The sequence below is a fragment of the Triticum urartu genome, chromosome 5A (genome assembly GCF_056163025.1).
Source record: "Triticum urartu cultivar PI428250 chromosome 5A, HENAU_Tu73, whole genome shotgun sequence".
In the NCBI taxonomy this organism is placed as follows: Eukaryota; Viridiplantae; Streptophyta; class Magnoliopsida; order Poales; family Poaceae; genus Triticum; species Triticum urartu.
The window spans coordinates 554,712,808-554,740,446 of record NC_141877.1 but is presented as its reverse complement, the minus strand read 5'-3'; the positions used below and the strand labels follow the sequence as shown (position 1 = coordinate 554,740,446).

Sequence of the window (27,639 nt, the reverse complement as noted above, 5' to 3'; positions counted from 1 at the left end):
TTGGATCACGTCGTGTTCGACTACATCATCACCGTTCTTTGAATGCTTCCTCACGCGATCTACAAAGGTATGTAGATGCATCCGATGTCTCGTTGCTAGATCAACTCCTAGATGGATCTTGGTGAAACGAGTAGGAAATTTTTTTTGTTTTCTGCAACGTTCCCCAACAGATGGTCTGTTCATTGCAGGAAACATTGGCTGTAACAGGATCCTAGTCGAGAATGATTGTATGGAAGTGGTGCAAGTCATGCAGAATGGCGGTAACTCACTAGGCGTGGCGGCAGCTATTGTAAGTGCATCTAGTGCCACCCCTAGTTGGTTTTGGAGTATTGACGACAAACCTAGTTGAGGGACTAATGTGTTTGTGAGAATTGCAGGATAACATAGGTAGAAGTCCCTCATTGATTCGGTTTTCCTACCAGAGATGACCCCTAAAAATGTATGAAGACATTGAAGTCAAAGGTGGTAAGTGAAGACATTCACCTTGAAGACTATGACAAGAGAAGACATCGCATGAAGACTATGGAGCGCGAAGACTTAGATCTTTCGTAGTTCTTTTTCTTCTTTGTTGAGTCATAGGAACCACCGTAATGTTAAGTGGGGTCCAAGAAAACTAGTCAGAATGACTGAAGTGATGCTTAACCAAAATCCTATGTCTTCGAGTGAAGACTATGAGAGCGAATCTTGTTCAGAGCTGGACAAGTCAGCTTTGCTTGTAGCCCAAGTAAAGTTGTCGTGTGTGTTTGAAATCTGACCGTTGGAACACGTGTCAGTTCCTTAGTGACCCAGGGTCATTTCAGACAAATTAGGTCGGGTTGCCTAGTGGCTATAAATAGCCCACCCCCTACAACCATAAATGGTTGACTGCTCAGAGTGAAAGTACGGCTTTTGTCGTTTGAGAGCAACCCACCTCGAAGCCTTTGAGAGAGAATTCCTTGAGAGGATAAAGCCCTAACCACCCAGAGCCAAAGAGTGTTAGGCATCACTTAAGTCTTCTTGTCTGTGTGATCTGAAGACTTATTACACTTGAGGACTGTGAATCCTCCAGCCGGTTAGGCGTCGCGTTCTGAGCATCCAAGAGTCATTGTGGATCGCCGGTGAACGAAGTCTGTGAAGGTTTGTAAGTCTACTTTGAAGACTTACTAGAGTAATTGGGCGAGGACTGGGTGTCCTTAGCTCAAGGGGAATAAGGTGAAGACGAGGTCTTCTGAGTTGAATCTCAGCCTCCCTAACCAGACGTACAGTTGTCACAGCAACTGGAACTGGTCCAACAAATCATTGTCTTCAACGAGTCACTGGTTTCATCCTTCCCTTCCCTTACTTACTGTTGGTTCTTGTGAAGTCATTGTACGATAGCATCACCATTTGACTTCACTAAGTGATTACGTGTACTGATTGGCTTCTCAACATCTTCCTACCTGATCCTTACTGCCTAGCTGCTATTTGTGATTGTGCTTTCACTTCATTGAATACATGACTATGGTTTACCTAGTGTAGTCTACCTTCCGCCGCATGATAATAGGTTTATTTCTATCGTTTGTCTCTGAAACTCACATGTTTTGAAGACTTTCATAAAAATCGCCTATTAACCCCCCCCCCCTCTAGTCGATCACTAGCACTTTCAATTGGTATCAGAGCAAGGTACTTCCTTGTTCTGTGTGATTCGGTTTAACCACCTGGAGTTTTAGCTATGTCGACTGCAGGGATAATTAAAGTCTCCGCTGCGTGCCCCGTCTTCGATGGAACTGAATATCCCTACTGAAAGAATAAGATGCGCATGCATCTTGAAGCCATTGATGTCGACCTATGGTATGTCGTCAAGAACGGCGTTCCCAAGGCTGGAGAGGGTGTCACTGCTACTGATGTCAAGAAATTCGTTCAACTGGACTCTACTGCCAAGAATATCATCTGTGGTCATCTGACCAAAGGACAGTATGCCCGCGTGAGTGCTTTGGAAACATCTAAGCTAGTCTGGGACTGGCTGTCCAAGGTCAACGAAAGCGTCTCAACCCAGAGAGATCAGAGAATCAGTGTCCTTCGCAACCTCTTCAACCGCTTCAAGAGAAATGACAATGAGAATGTCCAGCTCACATTCGATCGACTCACTGACATCACAAATGAGCTTCAAGCCCTCGGCGCTACTGAGATCACCAAGCATGAAGTCGTCAAGACACTCCTGAGATCACTTGACAGTTCGTTTGACACCCTAGCCTTGATGATTCAAGAACGTCCTGATTTCAAGACACTCGATCCGTCTGACATACTTGAAAGGCTCAACACACACGAGTTTCAGCTTTCTAAGAAAAGAGACATCTACGGTCCCAACTATGGGTGAACTCGTGCGTTGAAGGCAAAGGTTGTCTCCTCATCTGAAGAAGAGTCTGACAGCAGTTCTGATGATCCTGAAGACATTGGAAGGGAGCTTGCTATGCTTGTGAAGAAGTTCCAAAAATTCACCAAGAAGAAAGGCTTCAGAAAGTCTTCATGATCAAGCTCAAGGAATGATGAAGTTTCTGCTCATGACTACAAGAAGAGAACATGTCACAAGTGCAAGAAACCTGGCCACTACATCTCTGAGTGTCCACAGTGGGACAATGAGAACAAGAAGAAGAAGAAGAAGAGCAAGGAGTATGACTCTGACGACAAGAAGAAGAAGAAATACTCAAAATCTTCTTCCAAGTCTTCCTCCAAGTCTTCATCACACAAGAAGAGCTCATCTGGCAAGGCACGTGCGTTTGTTGGCAAGGAAATGGACTCTGAGGATGAGTCCGCTTCTGAGGAGGTGGAGGTGGAGTCTGAGGAGGAGTCCGATTCTGGCATTGCAAGTCTGGCTACAGCATACGTTGCCAAGTCCATCTTCAACACTGAAGAAAATGACTTCATCACCGACACCGATGCAAATGACAAGGACTACTCCGCTCCTTCCTACTGCTTCATGGCACGTGGTGCCAAGGTAAACACACGCACTACTCACTATCAAACATCTAGTGACGATGACTCTGATTGTGTTTCCAAACCCAGCTACAAAACACTTGCTAAAATTGGAACTGAACAACAAAAAACCATGGAACACATTCAAAAACTGTTAGACAAAAGCGATGATCTGTTAGACGCTGAAATGACTCGATCTCAATCCTTAATTGAAGACATAAAAAATCTTCATGTTAAGTATGAGGAACTTGAAAGTCGTCATGAAACGCTCTCAACAGCTCATGAAAGGCTTTCCTATGATTATCTTCAAAGGAAGCAAGATCTTGAGAAATTGAGAGCGGCTCATGAAGATCTTCAAAAAGAAAATGAGTCACTTCACGCCGAACAGATCAGTTCAGCTCAGGAAGGATTTGAACCACCATGTCTTAAATGTATTGAGCGTGATAACGCTACTTCTGTTGTTGAATGTTCTACTGCTGCTACTGTTGCAATATCTTCAACTGTTGATGTGGAAACTAACCCCTCTGCCGAGGACACCACTGCTATTGCTGATGAGAATGCTAGGTTGAAGACACTGCTTGAAACAGGGATGTACAAAAGTCTCAAAGGGCATCAAACACTATGTGATGTCCTCAAAAGGCAAATCCTGAACCGAAACCCTAGGAAAGAGGGTGTTGGGTTCGTAAGGAAAATGAATGCTGATGGCTCTTACTGGAAACCTGAGCAGTACCCCAAAACCACATGGGTTGCTGCAAAGGAACCTTCAGCAGATCCATCCACTCTATCTGGCTTCACTTGTGCTAACCCCATTGTTATTGATGAATCCTTTGATGCAAACTATAAACTGTTTAAGAATCAGAATGGTGAAGTGTTTGCCAGGTACATTGGTACTAACTGCAGGAATGGACCGCCTATGAAGAAGATCTGGGTGCCGAAAAGGTGTTTGGAGAATCTTCCTGTGAATGTCATCATGACACCACAGGTGAAGAAGACAAACCCCAGACCACAGGCTTCATATGGTCCAAAGGCTTCATACAGACAAAGGACTCACCTGAGTCACACTAATGCAAATGCTTTGCAAGGAAGCCATACTCAGGTCTATGAATATGAGCGCGGTTCATCAAACCGCCATGTTCATAAGACCAAGAACTATTCTGCTTATTCTTATGAATACTATTGTCCACCTGCAAGACTTTTTGCTAGGGCTCCAAAGCCAAAGTTCTCAGATGCTGCACTTAGACTTATTGCTTCGAAGCCACCCCTGAAGATGTGGGTGGCTAAGAAAGCTTAACTCTCTTTTGCAAGAAAAGGTCTCCAGCCGAAAACCAAAATCGTCTGACACTATTGTTGGGGACCTTAAACATCTTGTAGGGCGCAAGATCAAATGCCCAAATGGTCTTACTATGTACTTTGTTTCTGAATCGCTTGCAACCTGCCCTATCAGTCCTAATCTTGACCTAAGCTTTAATAATCCACTGGTTCGTCAAATGTTTTTGCTTCACAATTCTCTTCGTGAAGCCTATCCCCCTAACTGCACTGTAGGGTACGACACCAGCGTCTTCAGAATGGATTATTGACAGTGGGTGTACAAATCACATGACTGGCAAAAGAAGTCTTCTTATGGACTCAACCTTACGTCCATCCGACAAGAGCCACATCACATTTGCTGACACTAGTAAAAGTAAGGTATTGGGTCTAGGTAGAGTTGCAATCTCAAAGGATCAACACATGGATAAAGTCATGCTTGTTGAATCCCTTGGTTTCAACTTAATATCTGTCTCAATGCTTTGTGATTTAAACATGATTGTGATGTTTGGAAAATATCGTTGCCTTGTACTAATGGAATCTGACAAGTCTCTAGTGTTTGAAGGATATCGAAAAGATGATTTGTATGTTGTAGATTTCTCAGTAGGACCACAACTTGCAGTATGTCTTCTACCAAAAGTTTCTGAATGCTGGCTCTGGCATCGAAGGATAGGGCATGCTGGCATGAGGAACCTCCACACCCTTGCAAGGAAGAAGCATGTCATAGGCATCGAGGGCGTCAAGTTCAAGAAGGATCACTTATGCGGTGCCTGTGAAGCAGGAAAGATGACGAGGGCCAAGCATCCCTCGAAGACAATCATGACAATGACTCAACCCTTCGAACTGCTACACATGGATCTTTTCGGTCCCACTCATTACTCAACTCTTACTACTACTGCTTGTCTCTATGGCTTTGTCATTGTTGATGATTATTCAAGATATACTTGGGTGCATATAATCCTTTACAAGACTGAAGTGCAGGATGTCTTCAGACGCTTCGCCAATCGAGCAATGAACAACTATGGCGCCAAGATAAAGCACATCAGAAGTGACAATGGCACTGAATTCAAGAACACTGACCTTGATACATATCTTGATACTTTGGGCATCACACGTGAATTCTTAGCTCCGTACACGCCACAGCAGAATGGCGTCGTCGAACGCAAGAACAGAACACTTATTGAGATGGCTCGGACGATGCTTGATGAATACAAGACTCCAAGAAAATTCTGGCCTGAAGCCATTGACACTGCATGCTATACCATCAACTGTGTTTATCTTCACAAGCTTCTGAACAAGACATCCTATGAACTCCTTACTGACAAGAAGCCAAATGTCAGTTACTTCAGAGTATTTGGCGCCAAGTACTGGATCAAGGATCCACATCACACTTCAAAATTTGCACCAAAAGCACATGAGGGTTTTATGCTTGGATATGGAAAGGATTCGCACTCCTACAGAGTCTTCAATCTCTTTCATTACAAAGTGGTTGAAACAGTGGATGTGCGGTTCGATGAAACTAACGGCTCACAAAGAGAGCAACTGCCAAATGTGCTAGATGAAGTTCCATCCAGTGAGTCAATCAAACTTATGGGAACTGGAGAAATCATACCTTCTGAAGCTCAACCTGAAGAAGAACTTATCATCTCCACACCTGATAAACCTGAAGACAATGCTCAGCCTGAAGACAATCCCTCTAACAATGACAATGATCAGCAAGAGCAAAATCTTCGTCCTGTACATCCTCGTGTTGCAAATGAAGTGCAGATTGAGAGAATAATCGATAGCATCAATGCACCAGGTCCACTCACTCGTTCAAGGGCAACACAGCTAGCAAATTTTTGTGGGCACTTCGCATTCGTCTCAATAATAGAACCCAAGAAAATTGAAGAAGCCTTCATGGAACCTGAATGGATTCAAGCTATGCAAGAAGAGCTTCAACAGTTTGAGCTGAATAATGTATGGGAACTGGTTAAGTGTCCTGATCCTCGGAAGCACAATATAATAGGCACCAAATGGATATATTGCAACAAGCAAGATGAGCATGGTAAAGTTGTCAGAAACAAAGCTCGTCTCTTTGCTCAAGGATACACTCAAGTTGAAGGGATTGACTTCGATGAAACATTTGCTCCTGTGGCTAGACTTGAAGCCATACGCATACTGCTGGCCTATGCAAATCATCATAACATACTTTTATATCAAATGGATGTGAAGAGCGCTTTTCTCAATGGCAAGATTGAAGAAGAAGTGTATGTCGCACAACCACCTGGCTTTGAAGATCCAAAACATCCTGACATGGTATACAAGCTCACAAGGCACTGTATGGCCTCAAACAAGCCCCTTGGGCTTGGTATGACACACTCAAAGACTTCCTGAAGAGCAAAGGCTTCAAATCTGGTTCCCTCAACCCCACTCTCTTCACGAAGACATATGATGGTGAACTGTTTGTGTGCCAAATATATGTGGATGACATTATCTTCGGCTGCACCAATCAGAAATACAGTGAAGAGTTTGGATATATGATGCATGAGCAATATCAGATGTCCATGATGGGTGAGCTAAATTTCTTCCTTGGTCTTCAAATACGCCAGCAACGCAACGACATCTTTATATCTCAAGAGAAGTATCTCAAAGATTGCCTGAAGAAGTTTGGTATGCAAGACTGCAAAGGCTTCACGACGCCAATGCCAGCCAAACATCATCTGGGTCCCGACGACAATGGTAAAGAGTTCGATCAAAAGGTATACCGCTCCATGATTCGTTCTTTACTTTATCTATGTGCATCTAGACCAGATATTATGCTTAGTGTTTGCATGTGTGCTTGATTCCAAGCGGCACCAAAGGAATCGCATCACTTAGCTGTGAAGCAAATTCTTCGATATTTGGCTTACACCCCAACTCTAGGATTATGGTATCCAAAGGGCTCAGAGTTTGATCTGGTTGGATTCTCGGATGCTGATTATGCTGGTGACAAGGTGGATCATAAGTGTACATCAGGCACATGTCATTTTCTGGGACGATCACTTGTATGTTGGTCTTCAAAGAAGCAGAACTGTGTATCTCTTTCCACTGCTGAATCTGAATACATTGCTGCTGGATCTTGCTGCACTCAGCTTCTGTGGATGAAGCAAACACTCAAAGACTATGGCATTCATCTGAAGCAAGTGCCACTCTACTGTGACAACGAAAGCGCCATCAAGATTGCCAACAACCCAGTTCAACACTCGAAGACAAAGCACATTGAAATTCGTCATCACTTTCTCAGAGATCATGTTGTGAAGGAAGATATTGATATCATACACGTCAACACTGAAGAGCAATTGGCAGATATCTTCACCAAGCCCTTGGATGAGAAGAGATTTTGCAAGTTACGGTGTGAGCTAAATATCTTGGAATCCTCAAATGTCCTGTGATCAGGCACACATCCTAACACTTATGCATATTGATGACTTAGATGTGCAACACACGAAGTAAAGTATGTCTTCAATCAATGAAGACATACATTCTAAGTGTGAATACATTAATGTGGAATTTGACTTCGGAGCACCACGATAATTGTGCGCCGTGTCTGGGTCTAATACTTCCTATACGGTGGGTAACGCCACCACAAAATTTGTCCGTTTGAAGTGTTTTATTCATGGTGTTACATTTGCTGTGTCTTCACATTTGATTTGGCTTCAATCTCAACATGTCTTCATGATTATCTTCATTATGTTGATCATATATTTTATATATATATATATATATATACTAGTGTTCTGTCCTCTACATCATTCACTTATAGCTATGTCTTCTTGTTGAATCTTTTGAACTAAGTGAATGTGATCGGACCCTAACCTCTCTATGCTTTCTATCTCAAACTCTATCTCTCCAAATCATATGCATTCTATTGAAACTGTCGAATATCTTCTCTGCGTCCTTGTCAACAGAAGATACAGAGACAAACATTAAGTCCGTTTTCAATGCTAATTCCTTCACCTGAAACCCGGAGAAGTGGGAAGGACCACCCGACAATCCAGGCGTGCGTGGGAACGTGGAACAACCTCCGATATGTTGCATGATGGCCACGTGTTCTTCAGATGTGAATCGCCAGGGGCACCTGTGTAATAACGATGTGCCGTCCCTGTCCCTATAAATACACGCCTTACCACATCCATTATCCTTTCTTCCACTCTCGCACGAACCCTAGCGCCACCGCTAGCCCTCGACGACGCTGGCGACGAAGCGCTTAGCTGCCGCGACCTCTCCGACGCCGTCTTCACGCCGGCCGCGGACATCGTCTTCTCCACCGTCACCGTAGGTGTCCTCCATCGCCAAGTTAGGGCACGGACGATCGAACTGCTCGGCCTCCTCTTCCACTCCGTCTAGCAGTTCCTTGTGTGGTAAATAAAACTTCCTTTTTACGGCCCCTTTGATCCTATAGATTCGTCACTTTCTACCACAAGCAGTTTCTGTTCACACAAGTTGGATCCACTTCATACTGCATCTCATATTATGCCTAGTATGTTCACTTATGCTTCACAAAGTAGTTAGATTCCTCACTTGTACTGATCTGTGGATTCGTACAAATCTGGAACCAACTCCTTATCTATGAGTGAATGTCTTCGCACGATGAGGTCAATGTCTTCTAAACTGATTTACCTTCAAAATCTTCTGAGAATGCATATGACCTCTTCCCCTTCCCTCGCACCTTAATGCTGTCACAGGTACATGTCCGTGGGAGAATCCCTTGGTTCTCATAGTCTGCATTCATTTGCAGAATTCTTACAGCATCACATAAATTCTCCCGAAGCCAGTTCCTGTTTGTCCAGCAAGCGAAAGCCCTTGAAGCCTTTGAACGTATTGAAGTCATTCAGTTTAAAGTTCATGGCTGCAGAGAAATCAGCAAGGAAGGGTGGCAGAAAGCGTCGAGGTGAGACATCAAGAGATCTGCCCGATGACCTCTCAGAACTGTACAAGACAGATATAGAAGAGGATTACAATCAGCGCAAGACACGAATCCAATGGATTCGACGATATTGGGCAGAACAGTGGTTCAAGTACAGGTTTGTGACAAAGGAATATGCTGAGAAGAATGCCATCAAGCGACCATGGGGAGACATCCTATACAGAAATCTTCAACCCAGGTCCAGAGATGAAGCCATTGAACAAGGCTTCTATCCCTGCATGGTCCGTGGACCACAGCCTGCGGATGCTGACCCATCGTCACTGCTATGGTGTCGTGACGACAATCTGTTCAAGCGCAACTTCCAGTTTGCCCAGAATTCGGTGAAGCAGAACAAGAAGTCATTGGGACTAGACATCAACCCTGGTCCCTCTGCTCCTCGTGCCGATGGCACCCGCGAAGCTGAACCCAATCTCGTCGGTCCGTTCTACAACCTGGATGGCCTCATCACTCACACCTCTGTTCAAGGTGCCAAAGTGGATCATTCTGATGATGATGCTGACACTGATGAAGCCCCAGCTCCTACTCCAAAGCCGCAGAAGCCAAAGCTGCCTAAAGCTTCAAAGCCTGCCTCAGCACCAAAAATCTCACGGGCGAAGCCACTGGCTACTGCACCTCCTAAAGACAGTGTGCAGTCTGAAGATCTGTCACGCATCTCCAAGTCCCCGAGAGTCAAGATGCCTCTGCCACATACCAGCCAAGAACTGACTGTTGCTGCTATTCTGCGCAACGATACCATTGATCTGTCCAGTGATGAAGATCTTGCAGATGACGCTCTTGAGCAACTGATCAAGAGCAAAGAAGAAGCAGAAATCTTCAACAATTTGCCTCTCTTTGACGTGGCAATCATCCACGACTTCATCGATGAGTGGTTTGACACGCCCAACCTCAGCTTTGAAGATCTGCAACTTCCCATTGGCCTCAGTGTCGCCTTCCATGGCGCCATTGCTTCAGAGTTAGCTATAGCCCAGCACATCGTTGAACTGAAGCAGAAGATTGACTTTGAGAAAGCTCAGTTCAAGAAGCATATGGCCAAGCTCAGCGTGCAAGAGGTCAAGAACTTCGAGATCATGCTGCACGAGCTCAAAGAAGCCTTTCTCAAAAAGCGTGAAGAAGCTCAAGGTTCTCGTGAGCGCATGAAGAGCCTGGCTGACAAGTGTGTGCAAGCCTACAATGAGGCTGAGAAGCGCAAGGCCCTTGGGCGTCCTGGCATCGACCCCAGGATGGCTGCTAAGCACAAGAAGAAGAAGCCCGCTATGGCCGAACCCGACGCACCAAGGCAGGAAGCACATCCCATTGTCTACCCAACCAGCATGACTGGCTCGAAGCCAAAAGCCAGGTCTACCGCTTTAGAACTGAAGAAGACGCGGACTGCTGAGGCTGAAGCCAGAAAGAGGAAACATCCTGAAGCCTCTGCTGATGCTCCCTCCAAGAAGAAGCGGAAGACCAAGAAGGAACGGGCTGCTCCCACAGAGCCCTTAATTGTTGAACCTATCTCCCTGGTTCGACCTGCCGCTGAACATCAAGAGCGCCAACTGACTGTCCATGAGCCTGCTTTCACAGAGGCTCATGAAGCTGAAGACATTCCAGCAGCTGATCCCACCGCAGCTGAAGACATTGGTCACCATGACCATGTTGAAGATGATGTAGTTCTTCCTCAAATCAAGCACCAACAGGTATCATCGCCTGTGCTTACGCACAGCGAACTCATCAGCATTGGTCGTCCTCTGACGTCAATTGCTCAGGATGCATCATGGGCCGATCACCCACAACAACAAGTCACACCACCCCGGCAAGAAGAAGAAGATGACTTTGAGGCCCAGCCAACTCCATCTCCAGAGGCGTCGCCAGCGTTACGCAGGCTTCGCAAAGGACCAAGGTCTCAAGTCTTCGAGTCTGAGGCTAAAACTGCTGAAGACATTTCGGCTGCATCAGCCGATGACACCCAAGAAGAAGAACGTGTCCCTACTCCCCCAACTACTGAAGAAGCTGTTCTCGAGGAGAACGTGTCTGTGCCCGACCCTCCAGCTCATCAAGTGGAGGTAGAAAATCTTGAGGCTGTCACCACCAACACCAATGAAGCCACTGACGTTGTCATGACTGAAGCAGATGTGGAGCCTACACCAACCCAAGAATCAGAAGTCAGCGAAGCCAATGATGCTACTGCTTCTGTTCCTGCGCCTGCTGCTGGTCCTCAGTTTGATTATCATATTAAGCATAGGCCTCAGGTACAGAAGCCAATGCCAAGGTTGCCCAGGTTTCCAGGTCCTGCAACAGCACCTGAATCCTTCAATGTCAACGGCTTCAAAGCAGACAACACCTTCTTCAATAGCTCCAAGAATCCCTACTCAAGGGAACGAATATCTTCTGAGCGGTTCTGGAGCTATCCACAGCGAAGCTATTACTCCTGCATTCTGTACAATCAAGGTCGCATCTTCTCACATATGCGTCTTGACACCGAAGCAATAGCTGGTCTGCCCTGTTTGGAAGAAGCTCTGGATTGCTTCAAAGAGGTTGGATTGCTGCCTTTCGTCACCGACCAAGAGCACTGGAACGAAGAGTTGCTGCTCCAATTTTATGCCACACTTCACATACGTGGTTACAACAGAGATCCGAAGACTTGGATCCTTGAGTGGATGACAGGAAATGTTCATCACGAAGCCAAAGCCTTTGATACCATTGAGCTCACTGGTCTGCCCACTCCTGGAGATCTCTATGAACCTGGCTGTCAGCTTCACAGTGAAGCTATGGAGAGCATCTTTCAGAAGCCTGAATCGAACATGAGTCAGATGCTCAGTATGATGAAGCCTTTGCCACAAGATGCTGCATATCCTAAGGAGTTATTTGTTGAAGACCTGGAGTATCTGCCAAGGACTATCTATCACATTATACGGTGAACTCTCTGGCCCATCAAAGGACATTCTCCACATGCAAAGCTGGAAGGTGCAATGAAGACTTTGGTCTTCTATATTCTTCATGGCAAATGCTTCAATGCACAAGACTTCTTCATCCGCCAACTTGCTGCATCAAGATCTGATCTTTTTGGTTTGAAGTTCTAGGCTCCATGGATAATGTGGCTGATTAAACTCCACTCAGCTATCTCATATCAGCCATCTGCTCGCAATCATCGGATCTTTCTGCCTGCTGTGGATATGTCCGTTGAAGCCATTTATCCAGAGCCTGCCAAGGAACCTCTTAGTCTTCAGAATGCGGAGCATCAAAGTTTCACTCAGAACATTGAAGGAGTTGAAGCAGTCACTCGTGTTTATCCTCTGGCTGGTACTACACGCGCACCTCATCGTGCCCTTACTGAAGCCACTGAAAGCACTATTCCCCAACGACCCAAGAAGCGATCTCGTGTTCTCAATGACCGAGAGCTTCTGGTTGCTCTTCATCAGAAACGGGATAGGCATCATGACTGGCTGAAGCGCCAAATGCACAGCCTCTTGGTGGATGTCAACCGCATTCGCAATCTTGCCACCAAGAATGCCTTTGTTGCCCATGAAACCTGTCGGCGTACATGGAAAGGGCTGACGCTTATGTGTTCTGAGGATGATCTTCAAGAGGATGGCTTCTCTGAACGTTTCAAGTTTGACTCCACACCTTCCCGAAGGACTGTGCTGCGACGAACTCCATCTCTTGAGGAGTCTGAGTTTTCTTCCTCTGCGGCAACTGTGAATGCCAGAGTGATCGAGGACGAAGATGATGCCACTTCACCGCCCCCTACTTCTGCACGCCTCGACACTGCCCCAAGTTCTTCTGCACCGCCGAACACCACCGATGACCCTTCTGCTTCACCTACTCTTCATGGGAACAAGTAGATACTCTATGTCTTCAAACCTTTTTGGTCCTCACTGACAAAAGGCGGAGAAGCATATGAGTTTGATAGTCTTCAAGCGGGTCCATATGGGCGGTTACTTTATGTTTTGCCTAGTGTTTACAACTCTCGTTTTGATACATTTGGTTCTTTGAGTTGTACCACTTAAACTCGATGGTCGTCTGCTACTTATTTGCTATTTTGTGATGCGATGATAAATCCCGCATGTGCGACGATAAATTCCGCACTTAGATCATTTTGCAGACGTCCATTTTTCATTATGCATGTCATTATCTTCACATACCTTTCATGCATGATGAATTGTCATCATAAGTTGAAGAGGATCTCCACAAGTACAACCTGCCATGTGCATTTGCATTCCAAAAGCAAATTACTTATATGCACATCTTCAGGGGGAGCCCTTGCAACTTATGAAGACAATTCCTTATCCTTTACAATTTCACATATTATATTCCCCGTTGAAAACTTCAACTAGTTTGTCATCAATCACCAAAAAGGGGGAGATTGTAAGTGCATCTAGTGCCACCCCTAGTTGGTTTTGGAGTATTGACGACAAACCTAGTTGAGGGACAAATGTGTTTGTGAGAATTGCAGGATAACACAGGTAGAAGTCCCTCATTGATTCGGTTTTCCTACCAGAGATGATCCCTAAAAATGTATGAAGACATTGAAGTCAAAGGTGGCAAGTGAAGACATTCACCTTGAAGACTATGACAAGAGAAGACATCACATGAAGACTATGGAGCGCGAAGACTTAGATCTTCCGTAGTTCTTTTTCTTATTTGTTGAGTCATAGGAACCACCGTACTGTTAAGTGGGGTCCAAGAAAACCAGTCAGAATGACTGAAGTGATGCTTAACCAAAATCCTATGTCTTCGAGTGAAGACTATGAGAGCGAATCTTGTTCAGAGTTGGACAAGTCAGCTTTGCTTGTAGCCCAAGTAAAGTTGCCGTGTGTGTTTGAAATCTGACCGTTGGAACATGTGTCAGTTCCTTAGTGACCCAGGGTCATTTCGGACAAATCAGGTCGTGTTGCCTAGTGGCTATAAATAGCCCACCCCCTACAACCATAAACGGTTGGCTGCTCACAGTTAAAGTACGGCTTTTGTCGTTTGAGAGCAACCCACCTCGAAGCCTTTGAGAGAGAATTCCTTGAGAGGATAAAGCCCTAACCACCCAGAGCCAAAGAGTGTTAGGCATCACTTAAGTCTTCTTGTCTGTGTGATCTGAAGACTTATTACACTTGAGGACTGTGAATCCTCCAGCAGGTTAGGCGTCGCGTTCTGAGCATCCAAGAGTCATTGTGGATCGCCGGTGAATGAAATCTGTGAAGGTTTGGAAGTCTACCTTGAAGACTTACTAGAGTAATTGGGCGAGGACTGGGTGTCCTTAGCTCAAGGGGAATAAGGTGAAGACGAGGTCTTCTGAGTTGAATCTCAGCCTCCCTAACCAGACGTACAGTTGTCACAGCAACTGGAACTGGTCCAACAAATCATTGTCTTCAACAAGTCACTGGTTTCATCCTTCCCTTCCCTTACTTACTGCTGGTTCTTGTGAAGTCATTGTACGATAGCATCACCATTTGACTTCACTAAGTGATTACGTGTACTGATTGGCTTCTCGACATCTTCCTACCTTATCCTTACTGCCTAGCTGCTATTTGTCATTGTGCTTTCACTTCACTGAATACATGACTATGGTTTACCTAGTGTAGTCTACCTTCCGCTGCATGATAATAGGTTTATTTCTATCGTTTGTCTCCGAAACTCACATGTTTTGAAGACTTTCATAAAAATTGCCTATTCACCCCCCCCCCCTCTAGTCGATCACTAGCACTTTCAGCTATCTATGAGGAGTGCACTTTTCTTTGTCACAATTTTACTCATGTAATTTTTTCACATTATCCTAGGGAGGCTAATAGGGCAGCCCATATGTTAGCTCAATCTAGTACGGGACCAAATGTGACAAGAACCCCCAGATTTTATTCATGCTGCTATAGCAGATGATGTAACTCTTATCCCAGATCAATGAAAACTGTTAAGTGCTGAAGGAGAGCGAAAGTGACAAGTCAAGTCTAATTTTAAAAACTATCTTCATACTTGCATCAAGTCATTGGATTTATCTAATTTTGTATTTTTGTGAGTATTCTAAAGCAATTGCAAGTCGGGGAGCAATGGAAAGGCTCAAATAACCGATATGTTTGTTGGGGTCACTTAAGAGCTGGACAAAGATATAATTGTTGTAATCATGTAGACGAAGTCTTGGGTCTCCGCCGTTCACATTGGCATCACTGCGGTACCTGCGGTACCTGCGAGAAAAATAATGAGTGACTATGATATACTTCCTATGTAAACAAATATAAGATAGTTTATATCACCATTGACAGAGGAGTAGATAGTTAGACCGATGTTGCAAGGATTAGTTTGGTTTATCTTTCTTTGATGACCATTTTCTTATTTCTGTGATTTATTTTCATGTACTCATGAGCATGTTATATTTATTTACTTATTTTTGGTGTTTATATATTTTGCGGCCTGAGGTAAAGTCCGGGTGCAAATGACTGATCCTCTGCATGCATGTGTCTTTGGACAATGATGCCCTACTTAGTAAATGATTGTTCAATGTGTCTCGGACCTACTGGAAACCTGGTGATTCACACTTTTGTGCGGGTCTAATGGCGGCAAAGAAATATCTTTCCCGCTTTAGATCTTTCGCGATTAAAGCGGGTCTGAGATTCGTTTCTGGAAGGACATCTGGCTAGGCAATGCCAGTCTCCGGGAACAACATCTAGCTTTGCACCGCATTGTTCGTGATAAGAATGAAACTCTTGCGCAGGTGCTCAATTCCTTTCCACCAGATATTTCTTTAGGCGGGATTTGATTGGCCCCGTCTTGTGTAATGGCAACATCTTTTGTCCCGACTAGATACGATTAACCTGACACAAGGATGAGATGTGTTCCGCTGGAACCTCACTACATCTGGGTCCTTCACAGTCGACTCGATGTATCATGCGCTCATGCATTCAAAGGTCCCAGTGGATAATAACAAGACTACTTGGAGATCGAAGATTCCACTGAAAGTTAAGATCTTCATGTGGTATCTTCGGGAGGGAGTGGTGCTAGCCAAAGATAACCTCGCCCGTCGCAACTGGCATGGAAGTTAAGAAGTGTGGCTTTTGTAACTCTTATCCTAGATCAATGAAAATTGTTAAGTGCTGAAGGAGAGAGAAAGCGACAAGTCAAGTCTAATTTTAAAAACTATCTTCATACTTGCATCAAGTCATTGGATTTATCTAATTTTGTATTTTTGTGAGTATTCTAAAGCAATTGCAAGTCGAGGAGCAATGGAAAGGCTCAAATAACCGATATGTTTGTTGGGGTCACTTAAGAGCTGGACAAAGATATAATTGTTGTAATCATGTAGACGAAGTCTTGGGTCTCCGTCGTTCACATTGGCATCACTGAGGTACATGCGAGAAAAATAATGAGTGACTATGATATACTTCCTCTCTAAACAAATATAAGATAGTTTATATCACCATTGACAGAGGGGTAGATAGTTAGACCGATGTTGCAAGGGTTAGTTTGGTTTATCTTTCTTTGATGACCATTTTCTTATTTCTGTGATTTATTTTCATGTACTCGTGAGCATGTTATATTTATTTACTTATTTTTGGTATTTATATATATTGCGGCCTGAGGTAAAGTCCAGGTGCAAATGACTGATCCTCTGCATGCATGTGTCTTTGGACAATGATGCCCTACTTAGTAAATGAATGTTCAATGTAACCTGGTGATTCACACTTTTGTGCAGGTCTAATGGCGGAAAAGAAATATCTTTCCCGCTTTAGATCTTTCGCGATTAAAGCGGGTCTGAGATTCGTTTCTGGAAAGACATCTGGCTAGGCAATGCCAGTCTCCGGGAACAACATCTAGCTTTGCACCGCATTGTTCGTGATAAGAATGAAACTCTTGCGCAGGTGCTCAATTCCTTTCCACCAAATATTTCTTTAGGCGGGATTTGATTGGCCCCCGTCTTATGTAATGGCAACATCTTTTGTCCCGACTAGATATGATTAACCTGACACAAGGATGAGATGTGTTCCGTTGGAACCTCACTACATCTGGGTCCTTCACAGTTGACTCGATGTATCGTGCGCTCATGCATTCAAAGGTCCCAATGGATAATAACAAGACTATTTGGAGATCGAAGATTCCACTGAAAATTAAGATCTTCATGTGGTATCTTCGGGAGGGAGTGGTGCTAGCCAAAGATAACCTCGCCCGTCGCAACTGGCATGGAAGCAAGAAGTGTGGCTTTTGTACTCATGATGAGACAACCAGACACTTCTTTTTCCAGTGCAAGTTTGCGCGTTTTACGTGGTCAATCATCCAAATAGCGTCTAATCTTTATCCGTCCATAGGTGTTGCCAATATTTTTGGTCATTGGCTAGACGATATTCGTTACAGATTCAAAACGCTAATAAGAGTGGGAGCGTATGCCTTATTATGGTCGCTTTGGTTATGTATAAATGATCTGATTTTTAATGACAAAAACTCTTCTCCTTTGCAGGTTATTTTCCGTTGTACGCAATCGCTTCGTACGTGGTCTATGATTCACCGTACGGAGTTCCAACCGTTGTTCAAGACGGTGTGTACGTAATTGGAGCGAGTGGTCATGGAGGTTTTTTCTCAACATGGGTGACAACATAACTTCCTTATCGGCCCATCACCTTCTTCGACATAGGTATAGTGACGGTCCTATTTGACTCTACTAGTACCGATATGTCATCCTTTTTATTTTCTTTCAGACTGTTTGTGTTTGGTTGTGTGCATCCTAGCTATGCAGAGCTCGGGTGTTACTCATCATGATTTGTATCTTCTTAATGCTACATTTTGAGTTAATAAAAACACTCTTTATTGAAAAAAAAATATCCCCGCCACATCGCTCTCCCCGTCTCCCAGTTGCCAGGTACACCAACTTCTCCTAACAAAACACCAGTGATGAGTTGGCAGGGATGGATCAACAACTGGAAACAAATGATTAAAGGAGTTGCAGGGTTAAACAATATAAGGCAGCGGGTGAGCGTAAATAAATGCAACTAAACAAGATCAAGATGACCCATAATTTAATGTGCCTAAGATCAACGTTAGAATGGGATAACTGCGCGGCGGTTACTAATCAACTTTTTGGCATTAGCCCAATGCCAAGAGACATGGCACAGTGCAAATATATTTGTGTGCAACATTTTTTATGTTCAAGAAGTGCTTGATTACATGTTGGCAACATGTCTTTCGAATAACGAATTATTGTGCATCAAATTAAAGGGTTTTTAAATGGTTGCGGGCCTTTCATTGGCCTGGATGGCTATTTTGTGATGTTTGCAAATGGTGTGCAAGTGCTTGCTGCATCTACAGGTATGGGAACAACATGTTCCCATTGGCCTTTGCAGTTCTGAGCATCGAAGATCTTTCTACTTGGACATGGTTTCTGAGACAACTTGAGGCTGCAATAGGACAGGGAGAGGCATGGAGGGTGAACACATATGTCTGATAGGCAAAAGGGACTTGTGGGTGGCATATGAGAATTTTTCCCAATGGCACAACAAGGTACTGCAGAAGACATGTTCTAGCCATTTCCTCATATGTTGAATTCAAGGGAGTGGTCTCCAAAGTTTACTTTGACAAGATTGTATATATGCTAGCACAATTAATGAGTAGAATTTTTCTCAATAGCACAACATAGGTACTTGAAGAAGTACAACAAGGATGCATGGCCTTGGGTCAGGCATATTCCTAATCAACAAATCAGCCGACATGCTAAGTCCAAGGTCTAAAACGGATCTGGTTGTCAACAGTTCATCTGATGTGTTAAACAAGTATATCTTGGATTACAGGGACAAGCCTATTGTTACAATGATAGAACTCATTAGGACCAGAATCATGACAAGAATGGCTCTAAAACAAAGTGGAGCAGAAAGTGCAGGCTGGGATTTTTCTCAATAATGAATAGAATTAATGAGTAGAATTTTTCTCAATAGCAAGCACAACATAGGTACTTGAAGAAGTACAACAAGGATGCATGGCTTTGGGTCAGGCATATTCCTAATCAACAAATCAGCCGGCATGCTAAGTCCAAGGTCTAAAACGGATCTGGTTGTCAACAGTTCATCTGATGTGTTAAACAAGTATATCTTGGATTACAGGGACAAGCCTATTGTTACAATGATAGAACTCATTAGGACCAGAATCATGACAAGAATGGCTCTAAAACAAAGTGGAGCAGAAAGTGCAGGCTGGGAGACTACTCCAGTCATGAGTAAGAAGTTGGAGAGAGCAAAGGCTAGAGTGAAATACTACACACCATATACATCCAGAGTTTGTGTTTATCAGGTGATGGGTGGCCAAGAAAGTTGTGAAGTCAAGTTGTTCAATAGGACACGTAGATGTGGGAAATGGAAGTTGAGTGGAGTCCTCGGTTGCCATGCTTGTGCTGTATGTAATATAGAAGGTGAATCACCGTCAGCCCTGATGGCCTGCAAGACACACATGGTAGTGTAGCACCTTCGGGTAAGTATCCCAAAAGCGTCAAGCAAAACAAACTAGAAGAGCTGTCCTTAAAAGAGAAATTGATTAAAAGCAAGAGATCGTATTTTCGCACAAATTTAAAGAGCTATTTAGAAGTAGCAAGCATAGTGTAAAAATGTATAACAACGATGAAAATAGAGGCATGGGGCATAGTACTTTCACTTGCACAGGCATCACGTTCTAAATACTCGTCCCCTAGGGTCATTCGGTGTGTTTGATATTAGTTGTGAATCATCATCATATGTTGCCTGCAATTTCTCAAGTGTTTGGCCAGGCAAAAAGAAAACATGCGCAGGGTCCTTCTATTTTCTTCCCCGTAATTGTGCCCTAAACTTGTGTAATTTGTTCACTTCATAAATAATTTATGCTCCACCATATTTCTTTTCAGCCACATTTGATTGGCAACACGACAGTTTATGCTACACCAAACAGAAAATTCAGGTTCTATCAAGTCACATGTACTAGCTTGTTTCCTGGTTACAATATTAAGCTACCAGAATTTGGAAACAAGGCACCAGTAAACAGATTTACATATATAAGGCTATATAAACTTTCTTGCAGCAGCAACTCAGATGCGGCGGAGAGATGCCAGTCTCCTCTCCAGATCATCAACTTCAGCGGCATTAGGTTCAGGCGCCACATTTTTCGCTGGAGCCGCATTCCTGATAGCATGACATTTCCATCAGGTAAAAGGCAAACAGATACAGAGGCCCAGAATAAAAGAACACAGTTTGCTCATCTGTTGAGATGGACATTTTAGCTATGATTGTGGGGGGAGAAATGATTGTATACCGTGCTTGGTTGTTCTCGGCTTTCTTGTTACTGGCTCCAATACGGCCTTTAGGTGCAGAAGACAGCTGCAGTATCACGAATGCCTCAAAATCAGCATTTAGAATTAAGATTCAGCACGCTGGTAGTGTAGAATGAACAGGCGTATTTACCTGAGAAGCCACATCAACACCAATCTCATCCAAAACCTGCATCGAGGGCAGAGGGATATATCACATATCATGAAACAGTTAGGAAACGTTTCAATACAAGGTCTTGTTTAATCTTGCTTAGCAATGAGGGGATCCGTTTGGTAGCAAACATGTAAGAAAGTTAGCTTTGCCAGGCAGCTAACAACCGTGCCAAAAATGATTGCCCACCAGGGAGCCAAAACGCTCTCCCTCGTCAAAATGCAGAATATAATTAGCATTTTACCTGGTTCGTGAGCTCTTCTGTTTCCTCTTCAGCCTCATCCTTATCTAGTGTTTCATCGATGGCATCAGACATCATCTCAAGCTGCATGGAAATAGTTGATCTTAATTTTCAGAAAAAAAAAACAATTTAAAGGGATCTTGGGAATAAGTTATTGATCTCAAGCTGACAGGTAGAACATTTCTTTGAGTACATCTGTAGGAATACTGACATATCTGACCGAACTGACATATCTGACCGAACTGACAAATAAGTTATGAAGACACTGAAATAGCTAACTATTCTAAGATGCTGTATTGATTCATAGATATATATGAAACGACACAATGGAGGGAAACATAGCTAATGTGTGTACAAAATTACAAAAGGAATTCTCAGAACACATGGATATGGAGTGAGCAATTTGAGTGGATATCTCAGAATGCTCATACACTGTAGATCATGAAAAGTCCACAATAAATAGGATGAATCGTCCACAGAAAACAATGATTGCTGTACAATAAATAGGATGAAACAACTAATTATACTAAGATGCTGTACTGATTCATACTTCTAAAGAATATTTGAAACGGCACAATGAAGGGAAACGTAGTCAATCTGCGTACAAATTTACAAAATGAAATCTCAGAAAAGATGAATATGGAGTGGAAGCACTAACAATTTGAGTGGATGACATCTCAGAATGCTCATAAGAGTGTAGATCATAAGAAATCCACAGTAAATACAATAAATGGATGAATCATCCCCAGGCAACAATGATTGCATCTGGTCTGGGCTCCCTGATCTAGTTTATTCATATGTGCTAAGCAAGTAATAACTAACCAACAAACACATCTACATAATGTGATATATCTAAGAGTAACGACTTAACACTACAGTAAAGAAATAAGGCGATTTAACTAAGCATCTGCCCTTAACACCACAATAAACAATTAAAGAGTGTCCGAAATGCTATTACCGTCATGTCCAATTGAGATGATTGCTTCTGGAATTCTCTCATCTGCTTCATCTGCTTCGCTGGTTCCAATTGCTGAAAAAAAATTGCACCAACCATCTCAGGATACACAGTTCACAAATAAGTTCACAGGAAAAGATTGACTAGAGATTGGCAAAGATCGATAGTTAAAGAACAGCCAACCAACCATGGCTGTCTTTCGTCATACCTTATTCATTGCTGCCATCGCTTTGCTTGCGCCTTTCATTCCAGCAGATATTGAAGTTCCAGCATACATTGCCTTGAAAAATAGATAGTTCACACACAGTAGTAAGTTTATTCTGTCCGTGCTCAAAATTTGCAGCTGTATAAATCAAACTGAAAGCTAGGCATACCTGTGTGTGAGTAGCTACTCCACGTATCTGCGCCCGTGTACCTTGTAAATTGACGATTTGTTGCCTAAGCCTGACTAGTTGCCGGGCTAGAATTTTGGTTGCAGCCTATAGCAATACAGAACACGCATTGTAAGACATCAATAAGAAAATTGTTATGGATTAGGGATCTTACGCAAAATCCTAGCATACTTACCTCATTTCCAGTCTTGGCAGTCTTCTTGATCTCAGCAACTAGCTTCTTCTCCTGGAATGGTACCACTACGGCGTTAGGAAACAAAACAATACAATACACACAAGCCATTGCAGAGTGGTAAGTGGAACTATCATAATGATACAGTAATAATAAGTAAAGATGCAAAGTGATGCTGCTGTTTCACGCCCTTTCTGGACTAAACTGCTGTGGTTTCCACTCCTAGAGCATGAGGGTATGGCAGCAGCATGAAGACCTCTAGGTGTTTGAGGCACCTCACAGCCTCAATAAAAATGTGTATAAGCATTTCAGTTGCAAAAATAACAATATTTTAGCACAATATTCACTTGGTTAACGCAATTTTATCAAAGAAAACCAAGACAGAAATTTAAGTGCAAGGTCCAAAATGAAGTATCAACTGCAATATGGCACTGATCAGATTTGCAATTTGTTGCTTTAATTCCTGAACAAAGATCCAAAAACAAATAATAGTGAGCTATTTTCGAGGTATTATCGAAAAACATCTCAGGAGCAAACCTGCTGTCTGGTTCATTGCACACCAGAAGCATAATAATTGAATAATATCAACAGTGGCAGTGCTACCTAATCTCCACGCAGTCAGTCTGGCCTCTATTGTGTGGTGGGAGCTTGACATCCATTCTACTCTAGTTCAGTATTGCAGTGGAACTACTATCACACTCCTGGTAGAAGAAAAAATTCCTATGGGCAATCTAGTTCAGTATGACGGTAGCATATTGTTTGTATTAATCAATTACTCATACTATGTGAGAACAGTGGGTTCAACCCAACCAAGCAACTTCGTGAAATCTGCCCATTGTTTGCCTTGTGGAAAGAACAAGAAAAGGCCCTTCACTTACTACATACCTCCATTTGCAGGGAGCCAATCTCTCGCTCAACTCCTAAAAATGCAAAAGGAGAGAAATGGTGTCAGAAATTAGCACATTGCCAACTACATTTTTCTTCAAGAGCTGATACTTAAGGTAGTATCACTGTTGGTTGTAATCTTATTCAGTGAAACTCTGTTACATGATATATCATCGATTGCCTTTAAAAAAGACGCCGATTTCTGAACTTGCGCAGGTTTGCTGTTAATATAGCACATGTTCAAATGTCACTTACATAAAAAAATTCACAATAACGCTGGTGAATCGGTGGTATTTAAGCCATGTATGTTAGGGAGCAATAAGAACTAAAGGGAATGCCTGGGACAAGTTGACAGAACACCGGAAGGAAAAGCAGAGGAGATTTTGCTCTCACCTCTTGTGGCGACTGACATCTCTCGCTTGCTCGTCCTGAGAGCCTCTGCAGGTGACAAAAGCATCAGGCCATTAGTTGGCGACACCAAACTCCACACTGCCAGTTAATTCACAATTTGCACGCCCATGAATGAACTCAGCGAGTTTCCCCACTCCGACACCCAGAACATTCTCGATTTATCCTCCATCCGCGCAAGCGCTAGGTGACCCTAAAACCCTACCTATCGAAGCAGCCGGGGACAAAAAATCCGGTTCTAGAAGGCCGAAATCCAGCAAAGATCTCGCCTTTGGATCACAGAAACGCCCGCATCACCGAAGCCCGGGCCGCAGATCGACCAAATCGGCGGGACGGGAAGGGGGGACGAATCGAGGCGAGGCTAGAACCCCGCTAGAATCGCCGAAACCCCCCAATCTAAACCAAAAGAACAACGCGAATCCAGGAACCGGGCCGTACCTTTGGGGTCGACCTTCTTCTTGAAGATGTTCATGGCCGCTCCTGCTGGATCGCTCGGGCGCAGGGAAAACCTAGCTCTCTCCCTCTCTGACCGATTTGGGGAAAATGGCAAGCGCACAGAGGAGTAGAGAGAGAGAGAGAGAGAGAGAGATCCCTCTTTTTTCCCCTGTCTTTGTGCGAGCGTGGGATGACGGCGCCGAGCCCAACGGGCACTTCGCAGGCTTTTTGGGCTTTCTAGTAGTAGCCGTTGCAGCGTTGAACAGAATGCTTAATTCCGGGAGCACCAGTGCGGTTCAGGCTTCTCCCATGAGGCGTGGGTCCGGAGGGCATGCGGTCCCGCTCCGTCAGCTGGGTGGTTCGGCTGTGTCGGCAGCGGCTGTGCGTGCGGATAGACACGCTGCACGGGAGGAGCGCCTCCCACTTCTCCCTGTCTGCCGGCCTTTCCTTTTCAATTTTTATTCATTTACTTATTATTCGTTTTTTAATTGTTTTTTTAATTGTTTGGACTGCTTACTTATAATTCGTTGTTTCTATTCTATTTCTTCTTCTCATTTATTTATTTTCTTACGGAAGCTGATTTTACGGTTGTTCCCAATATCATGCCCGGATAAAAAATTCGGAAATTTATTCCCTTCCTCTCTGAGAGAGATTTACTCATTCTTTTTATGGAAATAAATCATTGCAATGTAAAATGCCTTTCTGAGAAGCAATTATGTCACCGCGTATCTTTTTTCCTTTAGGAATTCTACTAGGGAGAGAGATCCTTTAAGGCTAAGGCTTTTTGGAGGGATTAGAATCATTTGCCCCATTTTACATGGGGTTTGATGATTTGCCCCAGACTTGTCTTAATGCTAGTGATCTGGGTCCCACCCGTCAATCTCGAGGGGGAGGGTGCAACTTAGAAGAAAAGTGGGATCACTAGCCTTCATGGTGCCTTGTTAATATATTGGTCCAAATAATATTAAAACGGTACAAATCTAATAAGAAAATGACATGAAAACTGAAAAACATTAAAGTTTTAAGATGTATGTAAAATCAATGTCTGAAAGACCCTCTTCAGCCCCCCTCGGTTGCCATGATTTTCTTAACACATCCATTTTTTGAGGGCTTCTCTCTGAACGGGTTCACACATTATCTCTAGTGGGAATTGTAAAATAAATTGAAAGATGGTTTGTCATCCAGGTGTTGTTGGAGGGACTGGGGTGTTGTGGTCAGGGCACGCGGTCGCAAAAGAAAATTTTCCACTGCACGAACCAGGAACATGTTGTGTAGATAGATCACGGAACTAGTTTTACCACTAGACGCACAATCATGACAACAGAAGAAGAGTTGTGAAGTGCATCTCTGTCTCCTCCTCGCGAATCCCTTAAACATTTCCTCGTAGTTCTCTCAAATGGTTCGTCACAACATCGCAGGTACAATCCCTCCATGGTATCCACATGTGCAAGGAGGAAAGACGGGCGGCAAACTACTAGGCCCAATCACACGACATGGCGTGGGAGGAAATGGTGACGACGTCGTGGGACTGGTCGAATCCTTTTTAGAGCAACTCTAGCAGACCCCGCATCCCGCCCCGACCCGTAAAATAACCGTCAAAATGCGGGTCGGGGCGGAAAAACCAGCCCGATCAGATCCCGCATCCCGCCCGGCCCGCAAAAAAATTTAGGGGGCGCGGCAAAATCCCGACCTTAACCCGGGAAAACGCAGGTTTCCCCCTCGCGGTTGTGGTGCCCTGCATATAAACGGAAGCGGTTGGTGGGGGGGACATTTCATCCCGCGCTTTCCCCCACCAACCACCTCTCCTCTCCCCCCTCACGCCGCCGCCGGCCGCCGTCCAAGATTCCGGCGAAAGTGTTGGAAATATGCCCTAGAGGCAATAATAAAATGGTTATTATTATATTTCTTTGTTCATGATAATTGTCTATTGTTCATGCTATAATTGTGTTATCCGGAAATCGTAATACATGTGTGAATACATAGACCACAACACGTCCCTAGTGAGCCTCTAGTTGACTAGCTCATTGATCAGAAGATAGTCATGGTTTTCTGACTATGGACATTGGATGTCATTGATAACGGGATCACATCTTTAGGAGAATGATGTGATGGACAAGACTCAATCCTAAGCTTAGCTCAAAGATCGTGTAGTTCGTTTGCTGTAGCTTTTCTGAATGTCGAGTATCATTTCCTTAGACCATGAGATTGTGCAACTCCCGGATACCGTAGGAGTGCCTTGGGTGTGCCAAACGTCACAACGTAACTGGGTGACTATAAAGGTACATTACAGGTATCTCCGAAAGTGTCTGTTGGGTTGGCACGAATCGAGACTGGGATTTGTCACTCCGTATGACGGAGAGGTATCTCTGGGCCCACTCGGTAATGCATCATCATAATGAGCTCAATGTGATCAAGTGGTTGATCATGGGATCATGCATTACGGTACGAGTAAAGTGACTTGCCGGTAACGAGACTGAACAAGGTATTGGGATACCGACGATCGAGTCTCGGGAAAGTAACGTACCGATTGACAAAGGGAATTGTATACGGATTGATTGAATCCTCGACATCGTGGTTCATCCGATGAGATCATCGTGGAGCATGTGGGAGCCAACATGGGTATCCAGATCCCGCTGTTGGTTATTGACCGGAGAGTCGTCTCGGTCATGTTTGCATGTCTCCCGAACCCGTAGGGTCTACACACTTAAGGTTCGGTGACACTAGGGTTATTAGGAAGACTTGTATGTGATTACCGAATGTTGTTCGGAGTCCCGGATGAGATCCCGGATGTCACGAGGAGTTCCGGAATGGTCCGGATTTATATATGGGAAGTTGTCATACGGTCACCGGAAAGGTTCGGGGGCATATCGGTATTGTACCGGGGCCACCGGAGGGGTTCCGGGGGTCCACCGGGAGGGGCCACCTCTTCCGGAGGGCCTTATGGGCTGTATGGAGAAGGGAACCAGCCCAAGTGGGCTGGGGCGCCACACCCCCTAGGGCCCATGCGCCTAGGGTTGGGGGAAACCCTAAGGGGGGCGCCCCCTTGCTTGGGGGGCAAGGCCCCCTCCCCTTGGCCCCCCCCTCTAGATCTCATCTAGAGGGGGTCGGCCCCCTTCCCCCTTCCCCTATAAATAGAGGGGTGAGGGGAGGGCTGCACACAACATCCAAGGCGCATCCCCTCCCCTCCCCAACATCTCTCCTCCTCCATAAGAGCTTGGCGAAGCCCTGCCGGAGTACTGCAGCTTCATCACCACCACGCCGTCGTGCTGCTGTTGGAGCCCTCTTCCTCAACCTCTCCCTCCTCCTTACTGGATCACAGCGCGGGATACGTCCTCGCTCCGTACGTGTGTTGAACGCGGAGGTGCCGTCCATTCGGCACTAGGATCTTCGGTGATTTGGATCACGTCGAGTACGACTCCATCAACCCCGTTCTCTTGAACGCTTCCGCTCGTGATCTACAAGGGTATGTAGATGCACTCCTCTCTCCCTCGTTGCTAGATGACTCCATAGATTGATCTTGGTGATGCGTAGAAAATTTTAAAATTCTGCTACGTTCCCCAACAATGGCATCATGAGCTAGGTCTAT

General features: G+C 44.4%; 1 protein-coding gene across 1 annotated transcript; it reads right to left on the bottom strand.

Moving 5' to 3' along the window:
• Positions 1 to 19,964: 19,964 nt before the first annotated feature.
• LOC125531091 (vacuolar protein sorting-associated protein 2 homolog 2) lies at positions 19,965 to 24,264 on the bottom strand. Its single transcript, XM_048695498.2, has 11 exons — positions 24,057 to 24,264; positions 23,604 to 23,648; positions 23,211 to 23,245; positions 22,329 to 22,379; positions 22,136 to 22,240; positions 21,970 to 22,041; positions 21,765 to 21,836; positions 20,810 to 20,890; positions 20,548 to 20,583; positions 20,399 to 20,463; positions 19,965 to 20,268 (listed from the first exon to the last, which is right to left on the bottom strand). Exons 1-11 carry the CDS (start codon positions 24,088 to 24,090, stop codon positions 20,175 to 20,177), a joined length of 690 nt encoding a protein of 229 aa, XP_048551455.1. The 5' UTR covers positions 24,091 to 24,264; the 3' UTR covers positions 19,965 to 20,174.
• Positions 24,265 to 27,639: the final 3,375 nt, after the last annotated feature.